This window comes from Pristiophorus japonicus, chromosome 1 (assembly GCF_044704955.1).
Source record: "Pristiophorus japonicus isolate sPriJap1 chromosome 1, sPriJap1.hap1, whole genome shotgun sequence".
NCBI classification, from domain to species: Eukaryota; Metazoa; Chordata; class Chondrichthyes; family Pristiophoridae; genus Pristiophorus; species Pristiophorus japonicus.
This window is the reverse complement of record NC_091977.1, coordinates 391,903,773-391,925,930: the sequence shown is the minus strand read 5'-3', so window position 1 is coordinate 391,925,930 and position 22,158 is coordinate 391,903,773. Positions and strand designations below refer to the sequence as shown.

At 46.0% G+C, this 22,158-nt stretch overlaps 1 protein-coding gene across 1 annotated transcript in view; it reads right to left on the bottom strand.

Moving 5' to 3' along the window:
- The window catches only part of lactb2 (lactamase, beta 2), a 64,433-nt gene that overhangs the window by 1,355 nt on the left and 40,920 nt on the right, over positions 1-22,158 (bottom strand). Inside the window, exons 5-6 of the mRNA XM_070891253.1 lie at positions 13,937-14,085; positions 2,658-2,739 (exon numbers count right to left, since the gene is read on the bottom strand). Coding sequence (XP_070747354.1) covers positions 2,658-2,739; positions 13,937-14,085 — 231 coding nt within the window. The remainder of the gene's footprint in view (positions 1-2,657; positions 2,740-13,936; positions 14,086-22,158) is intronic.

Sequence of the window (22,158 nt, the reverse complement as noted above, 5' to 3'; positions counted from 1 at the left end):
CACCATTGCCAGCCCAGCTTAGATCAGTCAATTTAGCACAGATCAGAGATTGAACATGGAATCATCTTAGTCTATATGGCTCAGCTTTTGTCTCAGTCACAATAAACAAGACAAATCATGGTCCAAACAAAGTAATAAAAGTTCTAAACATTAAAATTGTTTTACTGTTTATGATAATGACCATTTTGTTTAGAAATATTCAGCACTGTAAAACCTAGACTATCTGTTAAGGTGAAATCCTGAGTGCAACAATGACAGGATGCCCTTTGTGCTTGTCAAAAATGGAATTGGATAATTACACCACATCTTCTGGGTCTGCTTAATTTTAATTATCCTGACTGGGAGCTTGCCAGTTGGGGATCAGGAAGTTCTGTGCTGCTGAGGATTAAAGGGACCAATATACCAAAACCCTTGTGGCAACATTGAATGCCAGTAAAGCTGCAAAATCATCCGGGGAAGCAATGACCGTGCTTCTCCATGGAAAGACGCAACCCGAGAGTAACACAACTACAAATGGTAGGAAGTGGCAGGGCAGTCAGCAGAAATACAACCACACTTTTTGTTTTTGGGATGTAGGCTGTGCTCATTGTCTATGACTAGTTACACTGTGAAGGTGGTGGTGGGTCTTCTTGAATGGCTGCAGTTTTGGTGACAATTAAAATTCCACAATGAAGTTCGGTAAGGATTTCTAGGATTTTAACACAGTGACAATGAAGGAGCAAGAGTTTATGTCCAAGTCAGGATGATGTGTGACTTGGAGGTGATGGTGTTCCCATGGCTTTGCTGTTCTCATCTTTCTGAATGTTAGCTATCAGAGGCTAGGAGCTGCAGTCGAAGTAAGTGTTCAAAATCTTGAGAGATCAAGACAGAGTAGATATTGTTCCCATTGCCGGAAGGATCGAGAACCAGAGGACACAGATTTAAGGTGATTGGCAGAAGAATCAAAGATGACATGAGGAAAAACTTTTTTTTTTTTTTACACAGCGAATGATTAAGATCTGGAATGCACTGCTCGAGAGGGTGGGTGGGGGCAGATTCAATCGTAGCTTTCAAAAGGGAATTGGATAAGCACCTGAAGAAAAACATTCGCAGGGCTACGGGGAAAGGGCGGGGAAGTGGGACCAGCTGAAGTGCTCGTGAGCCGGCACGGGCTCGACGGGCCGAATGGTCTCCTTCTGCGCTGTAACCATCCTATGATTCTATGCTTGTTGAGTTACTGCGGTGCATCCTGCAGACATGCTTAATGCAGTCAGTGTGTTAGTGGAGGAGGAAATGGGTACCGAGTGTAGTGGCAGGGGTGCCGATCAAGTGATTTGCTGTCTTGTATGTGGAATGTCACAAAACTATAAAGGACATTACCAGGGCAAGCAAGGCACGGATCAGCAGCATCTTGCAAGAGTGCATTTTACACAGCATATCAGGTCAGTGACCTTCCTTCACTCTGTGCTAAAGTGAATGTGATTGAATTGCTTACCATCAATACCCAGGATGCTTTTATAGCCTCAAACTGTTCCTTCTCTCAGTCCTACATTCAATCACCCTACTAAAAGCTTCATATTGAATCTAATTGCATAGTGGATGTTCCTATCATCATGCTAGTTATAGGCTGCTTGCCGACATTTCATCTTTTGCAGTCTCTCACAGTATCCAAAGGTAATTTAAACTTTTTGCTTTTTTTTCATAGACAGGACAGCATCTAATAACAGCACAAGAAAAGCCTAAGGTAGTGGATGCTCGGACCTCGAACTGTATGTGGAGGAAGCCCTTGGAGTCGTGAGAAAGAGATTATAAAGTGTCGACTGGCAAGTGTCAGTTGCAGGTCCCGTTATGGAATTCTGCTTCTCCTTCTCAAGCTATTGTACCATACATTACCTGCTTGCAAGCTACATCATAAAACCCTCATGCGATTCCGACTGCAAGTCTCATGTGAAATCTTCAATAACCCAACAATTGGTGCAGCAATTCACCAAATCTTCTTCGGCTGCATCTCAAAAACCCACAACCTCTACCATCTAGAAGGACAGGGGCAGCAGGCGCATGGGGACATCATCGCCTGCAAGTTTGCTTCCAAATCACACCATTCTGACAATGGGAGTGTCAATTTAATATCTAATCATATAGTCGATCCTGGTTTGTCAGAAAACAGAGTGGGGGATTCGCATTAGAGTCTTAACAAATTATTTTTCCTGAGACATTGCTGGGTCAGTAATTATTTTTTCTAATTCATTCATGGGATGTGGGCATCACTGACAATGCCAACATTTATTGGAAATATACCGCCGTTCATTAATCATCACTGGGTCAAAATCCTGGAACTCCCTCCCTAACAGCACTGTGGGAGTATCTTCACCTCGAGGACTGCAGCAGTTCAAGAAAGTGGCTCACAACCACCATCTCAAGGGCAACTGGAGATGGGCAATAAATGCTGGCCTTGTATACAGTGCACATGTGCAGAAGCCTGTAAATGTGTTTGTGCAAATAATCATAGCGTCAGCAATATCCTTCTTGTAGTATTTTGTATTTGTATCCATTTCCTTTAGCAGTCACCCTTTGTCCTGAAGGTTGTAATGTAAATGGATCCCCATGCCACATTGGAACAAAGGTGCAATTATTGCAATATTTCCAGTATTTAATAATTCATTGTTGAAAATACTCACTTAATTTTCCTTCTTTTCCCAACTTTTTCAGGTGCTGGGTAAGATTAACTTCAGCTGCTTGATACAAGTGTGGAGGAATATCCTATTTGAGAAGAAAACCATATATATTATATATTGTGTTACTCTAAGAATAGACGACAATGTTTTTTGACTGAAATCAAGGGTTGGTGTATTTAGATTTCCAAAAGGCATTCGATAAGGTGCCACACAAAAGGTTACTGCAGAAGATAGAGGTACGCGGAGTCAGAGGAAATGTATTAGCATGGATAGAGAATTGGCTGGCGAACAAAAAGCAGAGAGTCGGGATAAATGGGTCCTTTTTGGGTTGGAAATCGGTGGTTAGTGGTGTGCCACAGGGATCGGTGCTGGGACCACAACTGTTTATAATATACATAGATGACCTGGAAGAGGGGACAGAGTGTAGTGTAACAACATTTGCAGATGACACAAAGATTAGTGGGAAAGCGGGTTGTGTAGAGGACACAGAGAGGCTGAAAAGAGATTTAGATAGGTTAAGCGAATGGGCTAAGGTTTGGCAGATGGAATACAATGTCGGAAAGTGTGAGGTCATCCACTTTGGGGAAAAAAAACAAAAAAAGAGAATATTATTTGAATGGGGTGAAATTACAACATGCTGAGGTGCAGAGGGACCTGGGGGTCCTTGTGCATGAATCCCAAAAAGTTAGTTTGCAGGTGCAGCAGGTAATCAGGAAGGCGAATGGAATGTTGGCCTTCATTGCAAGAGGGATGGAGTACAAAAGCAGGGAGGTCCTGCTGCAACTGTATAGGGTATTGGGAAGGCCGCATCTGGAGTATTGCGTGCAGTTTTGGTCACCTTACTTAAGGAAGGATATACTGGCTTTGGAGGGGGTACAGAGATGATTCACTAGGCTGATTCCGGAGATGAGGGGGTTACCTTATGATGATAGATTGAGTAGACTGGGTCTTTACTCGTTGGAGTTCAGAAGGATGAGGGGTGATCTTATAGAAACATTTAAAATAATGAAAGGGATAGACAAGATAGAGGCAGAGAGGTTGTTTCCACTGGTCGGGGAGACTAGAACTAGGGGGCACAGCCTCAAAATACGGGGGAGCCAATTTAAAACCGAGTTGAGAAGGAATTTCTTCTCCCAGAGGGTTGTGAATCTGTGGAATTCTCTGCCCAAGGAAGCAGTTGAGGCTAGCTCATTGAATGTATTCAAGTCACAGATAGATAGATTTTTTAACCAATAAGGGAATTAAGGGTTACGGGGAGCGGGCGGGCAAGTGGAGCTGAGTCCACGTCCAGATCAGCCATGATCTTATTGAATGGCGGAGCAGGCTCGAGGGGCTAGATGGCCTACTCCTGTTCCTAATTAATATGTTCTTATGTTGAAAATAATTTTGGCTCTTGTATTTATTGTTTATGTCGGGCATATAAAGCTGGCTTTATTTTGAAGACATTGCCAACATGGAACACAAATTAATAAATTCTAATTTGAAATTATTAGTCTGAGCAATCTCAATTCCCAGTAGATAAAGGAAGAAACAAAAAGAGAACTTGCATTTATATAGCGCCTTTCACAACCTCAGGATGTTCCAAAGTGCTTTGCAGCCAATTAAATACTTTTGACATGTAGTCACTGTTGTAATGTAGGAAGCACAGCTGCTAATTTGTGCACAGCAAGGTCCCACAGCAATGTGATAACCAGATAGTGGGCTCAATTTTCCCCAAAGCTTTTTTTTGGCGTACTTGAAGAGTTACGCCTGTTTTCTTGGGGCCCAAGTACACCAAAAAACATTTTTCTAAGTTTCCCCGTTGGATTTCTTCATTTTGGCGTGGCCTAACCTGTCCTTTAGTTTTGGGGGTGGAGCCTTGATCTGCGGCAAAAAGATCAGGTTGCCATGGTAACCAGGGACACAATGTGAGCTGAGGCTGCAAAGTCAAACATAAGCCAGCTTTCAACACATTAAAACACATTGATTGCATCAATTTAAAAACACATTAAAATATATTGCAGCAACTTACCTCCAATTATTAAAGCTGATCCTGCTCCCCCGTCCCTAGCCCTGGCCGAAGAGCTTGCCGGTCTGCTTGCTTAGCCTGCCCCAAGCCCCTTACCGGTACCGGTCCTGCTCCCCCAGCCCCGAGTGCCTCCCCCTGCCCCTAGCCCTGGCCATGCCGGTCCACTCCCCCCCGCCAAAGTGCCTTGCCGGTTCCCTGCCCTGGCCGAAGGCCTTGCCGGTCCGCTTTCCACACTCTCTCTCTCGCTCTCTCTCTCTTTCTCTCTCCTCCCCCCCCACTCCCCCGAGCCCCGAGTGCCTTACCGATTCCCCCGCCCCTAGCCCTGGCTGAAGGGCTTGCCGGTCCGCTCCTCCACCCCTAGCCTTGGCCAAGTGGCCTCCCGATCCGCTCCCCCCCCCCCAGGCCAAGTAGCCTCCTGCCCTGCTCCCCCGCCCCTAGCCCGAGTGGCCTCCCGGTCCGCTCCCCCGCCCCTAGCCCAGGCCGAATGGCCTCCCGGTCCACTCCCCGGCCCCTATCCCAAGGGAATGGCCTCCTCCCTCCTGCACCCAACTACACCCGAAAGACCCCCCCACCTCTCTCTTCCCCTCTCTCTTATCGTTCCTGCTGCTGCTGTGCGGGCATCTGCTGCACTTACCTGCGCCGATTTCTTTAACTCTCCAGAAGATTTTTCTGCAGAAGCCACATATGCTGGCCTAAGCACAACTGGAGTAACTCACGGCTGGCCAAACTTACCTAAATGGCCAGAATTGGCGCGGGTGGCAGGTTACACCCCCTTTGGCTGAAAAAAAAACGTTTCTAAAAAAAATCGTAACTAACTGAGTTACGCTGGTGCAAATTGATTGGGGAAACTGTTTTTTTAAAAATTTAGGCCAAAAAAAGCAGCCTGCTCAAAAAAAACGCCGCAAATCACTGGGGAAAATTGAGTCCAGTATCTTTTAGTGGCATTGGTTGAGGGATAAATATGGCCGCGTCGATTTGCAACACCAGTTTTCTGATTGGTCCTCTCGGAGGACAAGACACACCCAGCAGTTTATCTGGAATATGTAATTAGATCCTGCCTGTCTAAGTAATCAAATACTTTGCAATGTGTAATTTGAGCCATTCATTCTGACTGCCAGGCTCCAGACACAGCTCAGAACAGACCATCGCGGGTTAGAAACTTCTCCTCCCACCCTCAAACAAGATCCTGCCACCTCCCCACGGGTCCTGAACTTCCCTCCCCCTGGGTTGCTGACCTTTCCCCCCCCCCCCACCCATGGATTCCTGACCCCCTCCTCCTCCCCACCCCCCGCAAGTTTCTGACCTTTCCTCTCCACAAGTTGCTGACCTTACCCACCTCCCCCACATAGATGGGGTATTATTGTGGGTCACAGATTGTTACAGGCTTATTGTTATGAAGTGAATAGTGAGTGATTCCTGATCTTCGCCCACCCGCCTTTTCCCGGTTCCTGACCTCCTCTTCCCCTCCGATCTCTTCTCTACCGCCCAGTCTCTTTCTCGCCGTGCCTTTTTTTCTCTCTCCAAAGACTCCTCCCCTCTCCCCCAGTCTCTTTCTCCCCACCTCCCGGCCCCTCCCAGTCTCTCTCTCTCTCTCCCCGCTTTCGATACTCGATCTTCTGAACACTGGCCACCAATGGATCCCCTGATCATCTCCCACGGAGTTGAGGAAAGCATGGCCCATGCCACAACTGGATATTGCGCATGTGCGGCTCCAGTATGCCACGCACATGCGCAAAAGGCTGCGAATAATCACAGCGGACAGACATTGGTCATGACACTGGGGAGAACTTCCCTGAGGTTAACTGCAGGTAGGTTGCAATCAACTCACATTGTTGGGAGTCAGTGAAAGATTTACTCTGTACATAATTCTGCTTTACCTAACCTGGGCTGATAAGGCAAGGCTACATTTATTGATCATTATTTTAAAAAAAAATCATTCTTTAGATATGGGCGAAGTTGGCATGCTAGCATTTATTGTCCATTCCTAGTTGCTCTTGAGAAGGTGTTGGTGAATCTTCTGCTGCAGTCTGTGTGGTGAAGGTGCTCCAACAGTGCTGTTATGAAGGGAATTCCAGGATTTTGACACAGCAATGATGAAGGAACAGTGATATATGTCCATGTCAGGATGGTATGTAACTTGGAAGTGCTGGGGTTCCCACATACTTGCTGTTATGTCCTTCTAGGTGGTGGAGGTCGTGGATTTAGGAGATGAAGCCAAAGCTGCCTTGACAAGTTGCTTCAGTATATCCTGTAGAGAGCACATACTGTAGCAACATTAGACCAGAGGTGGAGGAGGTGGACATTTATGTTACAATCAAGCGGACTGCTTTGTTCTGGAAGGTATTGAGCTTCTTGAGTGGTACTACAGCTGCACCCATCCAGGCAAGTGGAGAGTATTCCATCACACTCCTGACTTGTGCCTTACAGTTGGTGGACACACTTTAGGGAATCATGAGGTAAGTCACTCACCACAGAATACCCAGCCTCTGACCTGTTCTCATAGCTAGGTGGTCCAGTTGAGTTTCTGCTCAATGGCGACCCCAAGATGTTGATGGTGGAAGATTCAGCAATGGTAATGCCATTAAATGTCACAGGGAAGTGGTTACGCTCCCTCTTGTTGGAGGTGGTCATTGCCTGGCACTTGTGTGGCATGAATGTTACCTGTCATTATCAGCCCAAGTCTGGATGTTGTCCAGGTCTTGTTGCATATGGACATGGACTGCTTCATTAGCTGAGGAATTGCAAATGGAGCTGAACACTCCAATCATCAGCAAACAGCTCCACTTCTGATCTTATAAAGAGAGAGAAATCCATTAATGAAGATGGTCGCAGGACGCTGCCTTCAGGAACTCCTACAGCAATATCCTGGGGCCGTGAAGATGACCTCCAAAAACCACCTTCCTTTGTGTCAGGTAAGACAACAGCCACTGGAGAATTTTCCTCCTTAATCCCAATTGACTTCAGTTTTACTAGGGTTCCTTGTTGCTACTTTCGGTCAAATGTTGGCCTTGATGTTAAGGACAGTCATTCTCATCTCACCTCATCTCATCTCTGGTATTAAGCTTGTGTCCATGGTTGGACCAAGGCTGTAACAAGGTCTAGAGCTGAGTGGTCCTGGCGGAACCATAACAGAGCAGGTTACTGGTAAGTTTTGTGTAATACCAGTTAACAATTCTGTCCATTGCTTTGTTGATATTTGGGAATAGTCTGATAGGACGGTAATTGCCTGGATTGGTACTGTCCTGCTTTTTCCGTTGCCCTAAACATGTGTTGTTGGGTCTTCTTAATTGGCTGCATTCCTTATGATGATTGTGGAAAGAATGTCAGAAGAAATTACCTTAATTGTGTACTGAAAATGGAGTCAGTATGATTGGGGGCGGGGGGGGGGAAGCGAGATTAAATCTCCGGGGGGGGGGGGGGGGGGAGATTGGATTTCCGGGGGTGTTATGTATGTAATAACTCGATAGACTGAATACTGTAAACTAACAGGTACAAACCTGGCTCTGCTTTATTACAGCCCAAAGTGATTACATTACATGATGGCTTGCCTTTTATACCTGGGCCGCACACGTGCGTACAGCCCAATGACCTCCGACAGTGGCGTCACCTGGTGGCTAGTAACCCCAAGCATACACACATGACAATATGCCCTTTATGATTTTAGTAACAGTCTTTTTACAAATTGAGACGGTCCGGGGCTTTCCGCTCCCGAGTTGATCATCTCAGTTCAACTCCAGCCTTGGGCAAGCGTTCTGAATCTATGACTGGGTAGCTGATCTGATCGGAGTGACAATGACCATTCTAGGGATTGAAAGTCCAGATTCATTGATGACAGCGGAGTGCTCTGATGACTGAGGGTAGGTTGTTTGGTCATTGATTGTTCAAATAAAGCTGTGGCACACATATGAACCGGATCAAAATGTTTCCTGCATGTTTGCCCATTCTTAAGCTTGACAATAAACACTGTTACCCTCCTTGGCTGTAACAGTACCAGCGATCCACTTGGGACCTTGACCATAATTTAGTACATACACAGGATCGTTAACAGAGATGTCGCGTGACACAGCAGCACGATCATGATACCACTGCTGACTTTGACGTCTGTATTCAACATGATCGTTCAAGTCAGGGTGGACATGAAAGACCTTGGTCTTGAGACCTCTCCATCAATAGTTTAGCAGGGGGGGACCCCGGTAAGCGTGTGAGGTCTTGTCCTGTAACTAAGAAAATGCATGACAAGCGAGTCTGCAGTGAACCTTGAGTTACACGTTTCATACTCTGCTTGATGGTTTGGACTCTCTGCTTGACCATTAGATGCGGGTTTGAATGGTGCTGACCTCACATGTTTGATACCATTGAGTTTCATGAACTCTTGAAACTCCAGACTAATGACGCAAGGTCCGTTGTCGCTTACAACGATGCCGGGCAGACCATGAGTGGCAAACATAAAGGCTCTCAATGGTAGTTGTGGATGTACTGGATGATACGATTATACACTCTATCCACTTGGAATATGTATCCACCACAACTAAAAACATCTTTCTCAGAAAGGGACCTGAAAATTCGATATGGATCCTGGACCATGGTTTAGATGGCCATGACCACAGACTTAATAGCAATTCTGCTGGTGCCTTACTTAGCTGCATACAAGTGTTGCACTGATGCACACATGATTCCAGGTCAGAGTTAATTCCAGGCCACCAAACATGAGACCTGGCAATGGCTTTCATCATAATACTGGAATGAGTGCTATGTAGATCATGTACAAATTTCTCTCTGCCTTTCTTAGGCACAACAACACGATTACCCCACAGTAAACAATCTGACGGAAGGGATAGTTCATCTTTGCGACGGTTGTAAGGTTTGGTCTCATCGTCCATTTGCTTGAGTATGGGAGACCAATCACCACTAAGAACACAACGTTTCACAATCGATAATATTGGATACTGGATGGTCCAGGTCTTAACTTGTTGAGCCGTGACAGGAGTTCCTTCATTTTCAAAAGCATGCATAACTAACAGTAGGTCTGCAGGTTGCGGCGTCTTTACCTTCGGTGTCAGCAACAGCAGACGGCTCAGTGCATCGGCACAATTCTTGGTGCCAGGTCTATGGCGAATGATAATCATAGGCAGATAATGTCAGCGCCCACCTCTGGATGCGGGACGATGCATTGGTATTGATACCTTTGTTTTCCGAAAACAATGAAATGATTAGCTTGTGATTGGTCTTCGGTTTGAACTGGAAACCAAACAGGTACTGATGCATCTTTATAACCCCATACACACAGGCTAATGCTTCTTTTTCTACCATGCTGTAGGCTCTTTCCGTCTTTTGACAAACTTTTAGAAGCAAACACAACAGATTGTAGTTTACCCGACTCATTAGCTTGTTGGAGCACGGAACCAACTCCATATGCTGAAGTATCACAGGCCAATACTAGACGCTTACACAGATCATAATGTACCAGCAGTTTGTTAGAGCAAAGCAGATTAGTAGCTTGCTCAAAAGCTCTATCTTGAGACACACCCCAAACCCAGTTGTCGTCTTTTCTTAGCAGCATATGCAGTGGCTCTAATAAAGTGCTCAATCTAGGTAGGAAATGACTGAAGTAGTTGAGTAGACCAAGGAACGAACGCAGCTCCGTCACATTCTGAGGCTTGGGTGCATTTTTGATGGCCTTAGTTTTAGAGTCCTTAGGCCTGATGCCATCAGCAGCAATTTTGCTCCCCAGGAATTGGACTTCCAGTGCCATGAAGACGCACTTCGAACGTTTCGGTCAGAATCCCACTTTGTCCAGACGATGTAGAACCTCTTCCAGCTTGTTCAGATGTTCAGCAGTGTCACGACTTGTGACCAGGATGTCATTTGGAACACGACGGTCCTCGGGATGGACTTCAGTAGACTCTCCATGTTCCTCTGAAACATGACTGCAGCCAAGCGAATTCCGAAAGGACACCTGTTGTAGATAAACAGTCCTTTGAGTGTTAATGCATGTAAGTTTCTTCGACATCTTGGCCATGTAGGCCGACGTCAGATCCAGTTTAGTGAACGACTTTCCCCGACTATTGTTGCAAACAGGTCATCGGCCTTCTATAACAGGTATTGATCCGGTTTCAAAACTCGGTTGATCGTAACCTTGTAGTCTCCACAAATCCTGACAGTGCCACTCTTCAACACAGGAACAATGGGGCTGGCCCATTCGTTAAATTTGACCAGTGATATGACCCCTTCACGCTGGAGTCTGTCCAGTTCGATTTTGACCTTCTGCTTCATCATGTACGGAACTGCCCGAGCTTTATGATGGACGGGTCTTGCATCAGAGTCCACGTGGATCTGCACCTTGGCTCCTTTGAAATTGCCGATGCCTGGTTCAAACAGCAAGGGGAACTTGCTCAGCACTTGAGCACATGGAGTATCATCCTCAGACGACAATACTTTGATATTGTTCCAATTCCATTTGATTTTTTTCTAGCCAATTCCTGCCGAACAGCATTGGACCATTGCCTGGAACAATCCATAATGGTAAATCATGAATCGCACCATCATATGACACCTTGACTAGTGCACTGCCAATCACCATTGAGTTCTTTAGTGTATGTACACAACTTAGCATTGACTGGACTCAGCTAAGGCCTCACAGCCTTAGTGTCCCACAGCTTGTCGAATGTCCTCTGGCTCATTATTGACTGACTTGCACCCGTGTCCAATTTCATCGGTACCAGCGCACCGATAATGATTAATGTGAAACTTATCGGTTGGCTCTTTGTTAGGAACGAATAAAGTCCATACACTTCCTCTCTGGTATCCCGGATTGCATGATGATGCCTTCTTCTGGTTTGAGATGGTCACGTACCAGAGCACACAATTTCTCATAGTCCTTGTCTGTTGGATTTGCAGGCAAGAGAAGATTCTTTATGAGTCCATAGATTTTTGGACCGCAAACCGTGAGGAAGACCGCCCTGCGCCTAATTGTGTCAGTGGGTTTCTCCATTTTGTTGGCCACGAAGTACTGGTCCAGGCGAGCTACAAAATCTGCCCAGTCCTCTCCCTCCAAGAATCTCTCCAGAATTCCAATTGAGCTCATTTTTGCATGCGAAGGTTCTTAAGTTACCTTGTCGCCAAATGTTATGTATGTAATAACTCGATAGACTGAATACTGTAAACTAACAAGGTACGAACCTGGCTCTGCTTTATTAGGGCTCAAACTGATTATACTACATGATGGTTTGCCTTTTATACCTGGGTCGCACACCCGTGCGTACAGCCCAATGACCTCAGACAGTGGCACCACCTGGTGGCTAGTAACTAAGCATACATACATGACAGGGGAGGTGTGGTGGAGATTGGCTCTCCTGGGGGGGGGGGGGGGGAAACACACAATTAGATCTCGGGGGGAGGGGAGAAAGAGAGGAACATTGTAATTTACATATCGCCGACATTCCATCGGCATAAAACCGTCTTTTTTCAGACGGTGTGCAGCTCTGATGGTATGTCGGTGGTATGCTACCAATGTTAGACTTTTGGGTGCTCCCTATGGGCGGACGGTATGCATAAATCCCCTAGACCTGATGGCTTGCAGCTTAGGGTCTTAAGAGAAGTAACAGCAGGGATAGTGAATACATTAGTTGTAATTTACCAAAATTCCCTGTGTTCTGGGGAGGTGCCAGCAGATTGGAAAACTGCAAATCTAATGCCCCTATTTAAAAAAGGAGGCAGATTAAAAGCAGGAAACTAAAGACCAGTTAGCCTAACATCTGTAGTTGGGAAGATGTAGGAGTCCATTATTAAAGAAGCAGTAGCAGGACATTTGGAAAAGCAAAATTCAGTCAGGCAGAGTCAGCATGGATTTATGAAGGGGAAGTCATGTTCGACAAATTTGCTAGAATTTTTTGAGGATGTAACGAATAGGGTGAATAAAGGGGAACCAGTGGATGTAGTGTATTTGGACTTCCAGAAGGCATTTGACAAGGTGCCACATAAAAGGTTACTGCACAAGATAAAAGATCACGGGATTGGGGGTAATATATTAGCATGGATAGAGGATTGGCTAACGAACAGAAAACAGAGTCAGGATAAATGGTTCATTCTCGGGTTGGCAATCAGTAACTAGTGGGGTGCCGCAGGGATCAGTGCTGGGACGCCAACTATTTACAATCTATATTAACGACTTGGAGAAAGGGACCGAGTGTAAGGTAGCCAAGTTTGCCGATGATACAAACATGGGAGGAAAAGCAACGTGTGAGGAGGACTCTCAAAATCTGCAAAAGGACATAGTGAGAGGGCAAAAATTTGGCAGATGGAGTATAATGCTGGAAAGTGTGAGGTCATGCACTTTGGCAGAAAAAAATCGAAGAGCAAAATGGAGAAAGATTGCAAAGTGCTGCAGTACAGCGGGATCTGGGGGTACTTGTGCTTGAAACACAAAAGGATAGTATGCAGGTACAGCAAGTGATCAGGAAGGCCAATGGAATCTTGGCCTTTATTGCAAAGGGAATGGAGTATAAAAGCAGGGAAGTCTTGCTACAGTTACACAGGGTATTGGTGAGGCCACACCTGCAGTTTTGGTTTCCATATTTACGAAAGGATATACTTGCTTTGGAGGCAGTTCAGAGAAGGTTCACAAGGTTGATTCCGGCGATGAGGGGGTTGACTTATGAGGAAAGGTTGAGTAGTTTGAGCCTCTACTCATTGGAATTCAGAAGAATGAGGTGATCTTATTGAAATGTACAAGATTATAAGGGGGCTTGACAAGGTGGATGCAGAGAGGATGTTTCCGCTGATAGGGGAGTCTGGAACTAGAGGGCATAATCTTAGAATAAAGGGTCATCCATTTAAAACTGAGATGAGGAGAAATTTCTTCTGAGTGCTGTGGATCTGTGGAATTCACTGCCTCAGAGAGCTGTGGAAGCTGGGACATTGAATAAATTTAAGACAGAAATAGACAGTTTCTTAAACGATAAGGGAATAAGGAGTTATGGAGAACAAGCAGGGAAGTGGACCTGAATCCATGATTGGATCTGCCATGATCGTATCTGCCATGATCGTATTAAATGGCAGAGCAGACGCAAGGGGCTGTATGGCCTTGTCCTGCTCCTATTTCTTATGTTCTTAAACTGCCCGGCGGTATGTCGCTGAGGAATTTCCCGTGGGGTGGTATGTAGGTATTTTTTGATCGATTTCACGATTGTGGGCGGTACGTCCATCAATTTCAGCCGCATACACTTGTAACAATTAAGGACACTATTGTTCATATATAAATAAAAATAAAGTTTACCTTATAAACACTTTTAACAAGCTCCATTGGGGTGAAATACTTCTCAGCATGCTCCTGAAAAACCGTTAAAATCTGTTGTTCCCTCAAGTTTCTGTGAGATATGTAATCTCTAATTTTATCTGATGAATGTTGCACAACTGGGCCATGTCCTGGAATTCAAAGTAAATAGACATAGATCAGGAGGGGAATTTTAAGGCGGTACAAGTTGAACCTCCCTTATCCGGCACCCTCGGGACCTGTCCTGTGCCGGATGAGGGATTTTGCTGGATGGGTGAGGGGTGGGGGTGGGTTTGGTGGCCCGAGCAGGCCCCAAAGAGTCGGCGCGGCCCCAAAGAATCGGCGGGATCTCGAAGTGTTGGCGCAGCCCAAGCGGGCCTAAGGATATAGCCCGCCGGCCCGACCCCCCGGAGGGAAAACTGAGCGGAGGGCACAGCCCGCCAGCCCGACCCCCTAGAGGGAGAGCTGAGCGGAGAAGCGGACGGCCCGACCCCCCAAAGGGAACGCTGAGTGGAGGAACGGCCGGCCAGAAGACTTTGGCTGCAGGAGTTCCAGCAGGGCAACGAGTAGATCTCAGACATCGAGTAGATAGATTATATTGGTGAGTACACTGTAAAAATTGTTTTTTAAATATATGTTCTGAGACCAGCCGCGTTCTGCGCATGCGCCATCCGGCGGCCAGGAATGGTGCCGGACGAGGGGTGGTGCCGGATAAGGGAGGTTCAACCTGTATTGTGAGCGGACATCCAGGAAATACCAAGACATTTATGAAATCCAAAATACCTGAGACTTGGATGACTAGCTTTCTGTAACATATAAAATGGTTGAGTTTATTGTTCTACCAAGCTAGAAAACTTAAGGTTGTTATGGTGTTAAAATAGAGGATCAGCCATGATCATGTTGAATGGCAGTGCAGGCTGGAAGGGCCAAATGGCCAACTCCTGCTCCTATTTTCTATGTTTCTGTTCTGTATAGATCTGAACAATATATAGGCCCCAAGTTTCGCCATGATTTGCTCCTGATTTTTTAGGAGCAACTGGTGTAGAACGGAGTTTCTTAGAAATCGGAATTCTCGCCATTTAGTTTGCTCCAGTTCTAGTCAGTTAGAACAGTTTCACTTTGGAACAGAATTTTTTTTTCAAAAGGGGGCGTGTCCGGCCACTTACGCCTGTTTTCAAAGTTTTGTCAGTGAAAACTTACTCCAAACTAACTTAGAATGGAGTAAGTGAAGATTTTTGTACGCTCGAAAAAACCTTGTCGACACTTTAGAAAATCAGGCGTAGATTACAAATCAGGCGTAGGGAATGGGGGGGGGAGGTTGAAAGGGAAGTTTACAAACATTAAACACTTCAGTTTTACAAATAAAGAGCCATCATCAATAATAAATGATAAAAACATCAATAAATCAAGCAATAAAATTAAAAAAAATTAATAAGAAATAATTTTTTTTTTAAATCAATAAATAAAACATTTTCTACTTACCGACTGCAGCACCGGGATCGACCCACCCACCCCCACCAGTGTGTCTCTGTCAGTGTCTCTATCTTTCTGTCTGTCTGTGTATGTCTCTTATTCTCTGTCTGTCAGTGTCTGTGTTTCTGACAGCGAGGAGAGAGGGAGGAGGGGGGTAGAGGGAGAGAGGGGGGGAACAGAGGGAGGGAAGGGGGAGAAGCAGAAGGGGGAAGGAGAGGAGGAGGAGAAGGGGGAGGTGGGGAAGGAGGAGAAGGGGGGGGAAAGGAAGAGAAGGGGGGGGAAAGGAGGAGAAGGGGGGGGAAAGGAGGAGAAGGGGGGGGAAAGGAGGAGAAGGGGGGGGAAAGGAGGAGAAGGGGGGGAAAGGAGGAGAAGGGGGGGAAAGGAGGAGAAGGGGGGGAAAGGAGGAGAAGGGGGGGGAAAGGAGGAGAAGGGGGGGAAAGGAGGAGAAGGGGGGAAAGGAGGAGAAGGGGGGAAAGGAGGAGAAGGGGGGGAAAGGAGGAGAAGGGGGGGAAAGGAGGAGAAGGGGGGGAAAGGAGGAGAAGGGGGGAAAGGAGGAGAAGGGGGGAAAGGAGGAGAAGGGAGGGAAAGGAGGAGAAGGGAGGGGAAAGGAGGAGAAGGGGGGGAAAGGAGGAGAAGGGGGGAAAGGAGGAGAAGGGGGGGGAAAGGAGGAGAAGGGGGGGAAAGGAGGAGAAGGGGGGGAAAGGAGGAGAAGGGGGGAAAGGAGGAGAAGGGGGGGAAAGGAGGAAGGGGGAAAGGAGGAGAAGGGGGGAAAGGAGGAGAAGGGGGGGGAAAGGAGGAGAAGGGGGGGAAGGAGGAGAAGGGGGGGGAAAGGAGGAGAAGGGGGGGAAAGGAGGAGAAGGGGGGGAAGGAGGAGAAGGGGGGGGAAAGGAGGAGAAGGGGGGGAAAGGAGGAGAAGGGGGGGGAAAGGAGGAGAAGGGGGGGGAAAGGAGGAGAGGGGGGGAAGGAGGAGAAGGGGGGGGAAAGGAGGAGAATGGGGGGGGAAAGGAGAATGGGGGGAAAGGAGAATGGGGGGGAAAAGGAGAATGGGGGGGAAAGGAGAATGGGGGGGAAGGAGAATGGGGGAGGAAAGGAGAATGGGGGGGAAAGGAGAATGGGGGGGGAAAGGAGAATGGGGGGGGAAAGGAGATGGGGGGGGAAAGGAGAATGGGGGGGAAAGGAGAATGGGGGGGAAAGGAGAATGGGGGGAAAGGAGAATGGGGGGAAAGGAGAATGGGGGGGGGAAAGGAGAATGGGGGGGAAAGGAGAATGGGGGGAAAGGAGAATGGGGGGAAAGGAGAATGGGGGGAAAGGAGAATGGGGGGAAGGAGAATGGGGGGGGAAAGGAGAATGGGGGGGAAAAGGAGAATGGGGAGGGAGGCTGAACGGGCCGGGCCCGAGACTTCGGGCAGGGCCCAAGACTTCGGGCAGGGCCCGTCCCCAGCACCAGTTTTACAGGTAGGTGGCGTTGGGTCGGGTCTGGATCGCGGGTCGGGTCGGGGGGAGCGCGGGTCGGGGTCGGGGGGGGGGGGGGGGGGGGGGGGGTGGTGGGAGGGAGGGAGGGAGGGAGAGGGAGGTCAGGTCGGGGGGAGGGAGGTCAGGTCGGGTCCAGTCGGGGGGGGGAGGTGGTGGGGGAAGTGGGAGTCGGGTCGGTGTCGTGGTTGGGTCCGGTTCAGGGGCGGGGGGGGGAAGCGGGAGTCGGGTCGGTGTCGGGTCCGGAGGCGGGGGGCGGGGAGTAGAGTCGGGTCGGGAGGAAGCAGGAGCTGGCCGTAGGAGGAACCTTATTCATGCAGCCCCAGTGAGGCCATTCGGCCAGGGCTAGGGGCTGCGTGCTTCGGCCCCTCCCACACAGTTTTTGGCACCTGGAGCTACTGCACATGCGTGCCCACTGTTGCGCGCATGTGCAGAGGTCCCGGCACTGTTTTCAGTGCAGGGACCTGGCTCCGCCCCCTTACAGCTCGTGCTGCGCTGCGCCGAGCTGCAAACGACCTGCAGGGAGCTGGAGAATCTGGAAATTTTTTTTAGGCGCACTTTGTGGCGCGAAAAACGGGCGTCCAGGTCGGGACTGCACTGTTCTAGGCACGGCTCGAAACTTGGACCTATAGAAACTAAGACATGCAACTAGTTGAAAAAAAGAACAATGAAGAGTTTGATTTCAGGCGTTCAAATACGTTCATAGTATTATTGAAGGTACTTCTGAGAGATTTTCTGGGTTTAAAAAAGTGTCTCCCTCAGCACTTCACTAATTTAGGTTTCTAAGTTGCTCCTGTTTCATGTTTTCCTAATTCCAGCTTAATGATTTATAGCTCAAAGTACAGGCTGCAAAGAAATATTCAGCAACGGTACTTATAGTAGTGCAGAATGATTACTTGACTCCGTTGCTCCTTACAATATACATTTTGTTTAGTTTGACTGGAAATGCTTCAGCTGGATGTATTTTTCTTCTCAGCTGCTTCCATATAATAATAGTGATAGTTACATAGGAGTAGGTCATTCAGGCCTTCAAGCGTGTTCCGCCATTCAATTAGATCATGGCTGATCTGTACCAAAACTCCATTTACCCAGCTTTGCTCCATATCCTGCTTTTATAATACAACCTTACATTAACTTGTACAATATAATGCAGGTATTTATGTTGCCATAAAGCAGTGATTTACGTCAAAATGCTTCAGTTTCAGACCTGTGTGTTCCTGAATAAAATGGCCACAACTATAGCCTATTAAAATATACTCGTCTGGATCATGACTTCCTGCTTTCATATTTTTGTCATACATTATATGAATTGTTTCCCATTATAATTTATTATGTCCACATCTACAATGAGTTTTGCCTATGTAAACTTGTCACGCTGTAATTACAGTCTGACTGCTTGGTGACTTTCTGCCCAGGCTGTGAACATTCTCACAGTGCCTCACTGTAAAATTCAGAGCCCCAGAATGCCATCTGATATTATCGCTAGGTAAGGTTTGTTTAAAAGTTTGAGGTTTTTTCTCTGTTCTTTCAGCTCAGTTTTAAATTCTATGACTTTTCTCATTATTTGTAGTCTCTCAGTTTTAAACATGATACTTCCCATTTGAATTTAAAATGTAAACAGTTTTTTAAGCCTCCATTACAAACCTTTGTACATATTGCAGTATTAGTAACCGCCTTATAATTAAAACCCCAATATAAATGCCACAGCTAATGCAGAAACCTACAGTGTAAAATTTATTGGAAATAATTTAGAAGCAATTTTCAAACTTTTACTCGTGTCTCACAGTGAAGGCCTATCCACATCCATGACCCTTGTTTTAACCAGATATCAGTTGACACCCTCACTGTGACACACAGATGGAGCACAACAATGCTGAAGGAAGTGCTCATTCGAGTATTTGCCACTTCTCTGAGAACATTTGCGACTGTGATTAAGGAAAAAAATAATTGACTTGCTCTAATCTCCATCACAGAGAAACATATGAACTCCTCCATCCAAATATTTACAGATTACTATATTATAATGAAAACAAAATAATGAATGTTAAAGGTAAGTAATTAAGGACAATCTACTAGGAACATAGTACCACCCAGATGGAATACCCTAATAAATGAACAATGCCTGCACCTCACAAAACACCCTTGCAAATACACTGAACTGAATATTCACTCCGAGAATTTCATGCCTCCCCACAAAGCAGCATATGCACATATTCAGCTGCTGGAACCACCCCAACACAATCAAGCAACGTTTACAAGACGACCCTGATATCTGTTGATTATGTAGGTCTTTAAGTTGGCTACAACAAATACCACAGGAATAGTTAATCATAGGAAAATATAAATTTTTGTTACATTGCATTAATTCTTACACCAGAAACACTTCAACATGCAAAATGGATCTTTTTAAAAAAAAAGTTTGTTCTTGGGATATGGGCAGCCTTGCCAAGGTCACAGTTAGTGCCCATCCCTGGTTGCCCTGTGAAAGTGGTGGTGGGCATTCTTCTAGCTACTGTTTGGAATGGAGTTATTTGCTAGGCGACTTCAGAGAGCATGAAGTGTCAACCACTAATGAATGGACCAGTTAGAGATGCCAGCACATTAGTGAACCAGTTGGGTTTTTACAGCAATCTGGAAGCTTTCATGGTTCTGCTAGTCCTCAAATTACCAGATCTATTACATTCCATTTCACAACTTATGGTGAGAATTGAACTCAACCTCTAATCCAGTACCATAACCACAAGACTACCGAGATTACTGTACCCATCTGAATATGAACCATTAATGTGTGTGTATTGGAATAGTAAAAGCTTCATGCAAATAATTATTTCATTTATGTTCTCTCTTTTGTCATAACGTCTCAACTTTTCCCAGGGTCTGATTCCACCACATCACTGGTACCTTGCTCAAATGGCCATTCTCTTAGAATATATGAGTTGCTGCAGGCTAGTCCAACATGAAAACACTACAGTTAAGTCCAATCCTTATCTTGCCTGATAGACACAAACAAGTTCCCCAGTAGAGGACACAGAATGCAGATCAGGCACAGGAATCCTGGTTGATTTTTCCCACATCACTAACCCAGAGGCACGGAGGCTAACTGCAGCATTCCAACTACTGCCTTGGATTAGATTAGCTAAACAAGTACAGACCAGGGAATGAACATGGGTATGTTCAGTACTAACTTGCCATCAGGGGAGCAAGATTCATTAATACTTTAAAAAAAAAGAAAAATACATTTGGGGAAACTAGCAGTGTTAATTTCCATTCCATCGGAATCATAAACAAATATTTCGAGATTACTGTATGACAATGAAAACAAAGCAATGAATGATAAAAGTAAGTAATTAAGGACAATCTACTAGGAACATAGGAACAGGAATAAGCCATTTAGCCCCTTGAGCTGTTTTGCCATTCAATGGGTTTGTGGCTGATCTGCGACCTAACTCCATATACCCGACTTTGCCTCATATCCCTTAATACCTTTGGTTAACAAAAATCTTTCAATCTCAGACTTAAAATTAACTGATCTAGCATCAATTGCCATTTGCAGAAGAGAGTTCCAAACTTCTATCACCCTTTGCATGTAGAAGTGTTTCCTAATTTCACTCCTGAAAAGGTCTGGCTCTAATTTTAAGACTATGCCCCTTAGTCCTAGATTCCCCAATCAGCAAAAATACTTTCTTGCTATCTACCCTATCTACTCCCCTTAATATTGTGAAAACTTCGATCAGAGCACCCCTTAACCTACTAAATTCTAGGGATTACAGCCCTAATTTGTGTAAGCTCTCCTCGTAATTTCACCCTTTTGGAGTTCAGGCATCATTCTGGTAAACCCACGCTACACTCCCTCCAAGGCCAATATATCCTTCCTACAGTGTGGTGCCCAAAACTGCTCACAGTACTCCATGTGTGGTCTAACCAGGGCTTTGTATATCTGCAGCATAACTTCTACCCCCTTGCATTCAAGTCCTCTAACCTGGATAAAGGGGAACCAGTGAATGTGCTGTATTTGGACTTCCAGAAGGCATTTGACAAGGTGCCACGTAAAAGGTCACTGCACAAGATTAAAGTTCACGGGGTTAGGGGGTAATATATTAGCATGGATAGAGGATTGGCTAACTAACAGAGAACAGAGAGTCGGGATAAATGGTTCATTCACGGGTTGGCAATCAGTAACTAATGGGGTGCCGCAGGGATCAGTGCTGGGACCCCAACTATTTACAATCAATATTAATGACTTGGAAGAAGGGACTGAGTGTAACGTAGCCAAGTTTGCTGACGATACAAAGGGAGGAAAAGCAATGTGCGAGGAGGGCACAAAAAAATCTACAAAAGGACATAGACAGGCTAAGTGAGTGGGCAAAAATTTGACAGATGGAGTATAATGTTCCAAAGTGTGAGGTCATGCAGTTTGGCAGAAAAAAAATCAAGGAGCAAGTTATTATTTAAATGGAGAAAGATTGCAAAGTGCTGCAGTACAACAGGACCTGGGGGTACTTGTGCATGAAACACAAAAGGTACAGCAAGGCCAATGGAAACTTGACCTTTATTGCAAAGGGGATGGAGTATAAAAGCAGGAAGTCTTGCTACAGTTATATTGGTGAGGCCACACCTGGAATATTGCGTGCAGTTTTGGTTTCCATATTTACGAAAGGATATACTTGCTTTGGAGGCAGTTCAGAGAAGGTTGATTCCAGAGATGAGGGAGTTGACTTATGAGGAAAGGTTGAGTAGGTTGGAGCTCTACTCATTGGAATTTAGAAGAATGAGAGGTGATCTTATTGAAACGTATAACGTAGAAACATAGATAATTGGTGCAGGAGTAGGCCATTCGGCCCTTCGAGCCTGCACCACCATTCAATAAGATCATGGCTGATCATTCACCTCAGTACCCCTTTCTTGCTTTCTCTCCATACCCCTTGATCCCATACCCCTTGACCCCTTAGCCGTAAGGGCCATATCTAACTCCCTCTTGAATATATCCAATGAACTGGCATCAACAACTCTCTGCGGTAGGGAATTCCACAGGTTAACAACTCTTTGAGTGAAGAAGTTTCTTCTCATCTCAGATTATGAGGGGGCTTGACAAGGTGGATACAGAGAGGATGTTACCGCTGATAGGGGAGACTCGCACTAGAGGGCATAATCTTAGAATAACGGGCCGCCCATTTAAAACTGAGATGAGGAGAAATTTCTTCTCAGAGGGTTGTGGATCTGTGGAATTCGCTGCCTCAGAGAGCTGTGGAAGCTGGGACATTGAATAAATTTAAGATATAGAC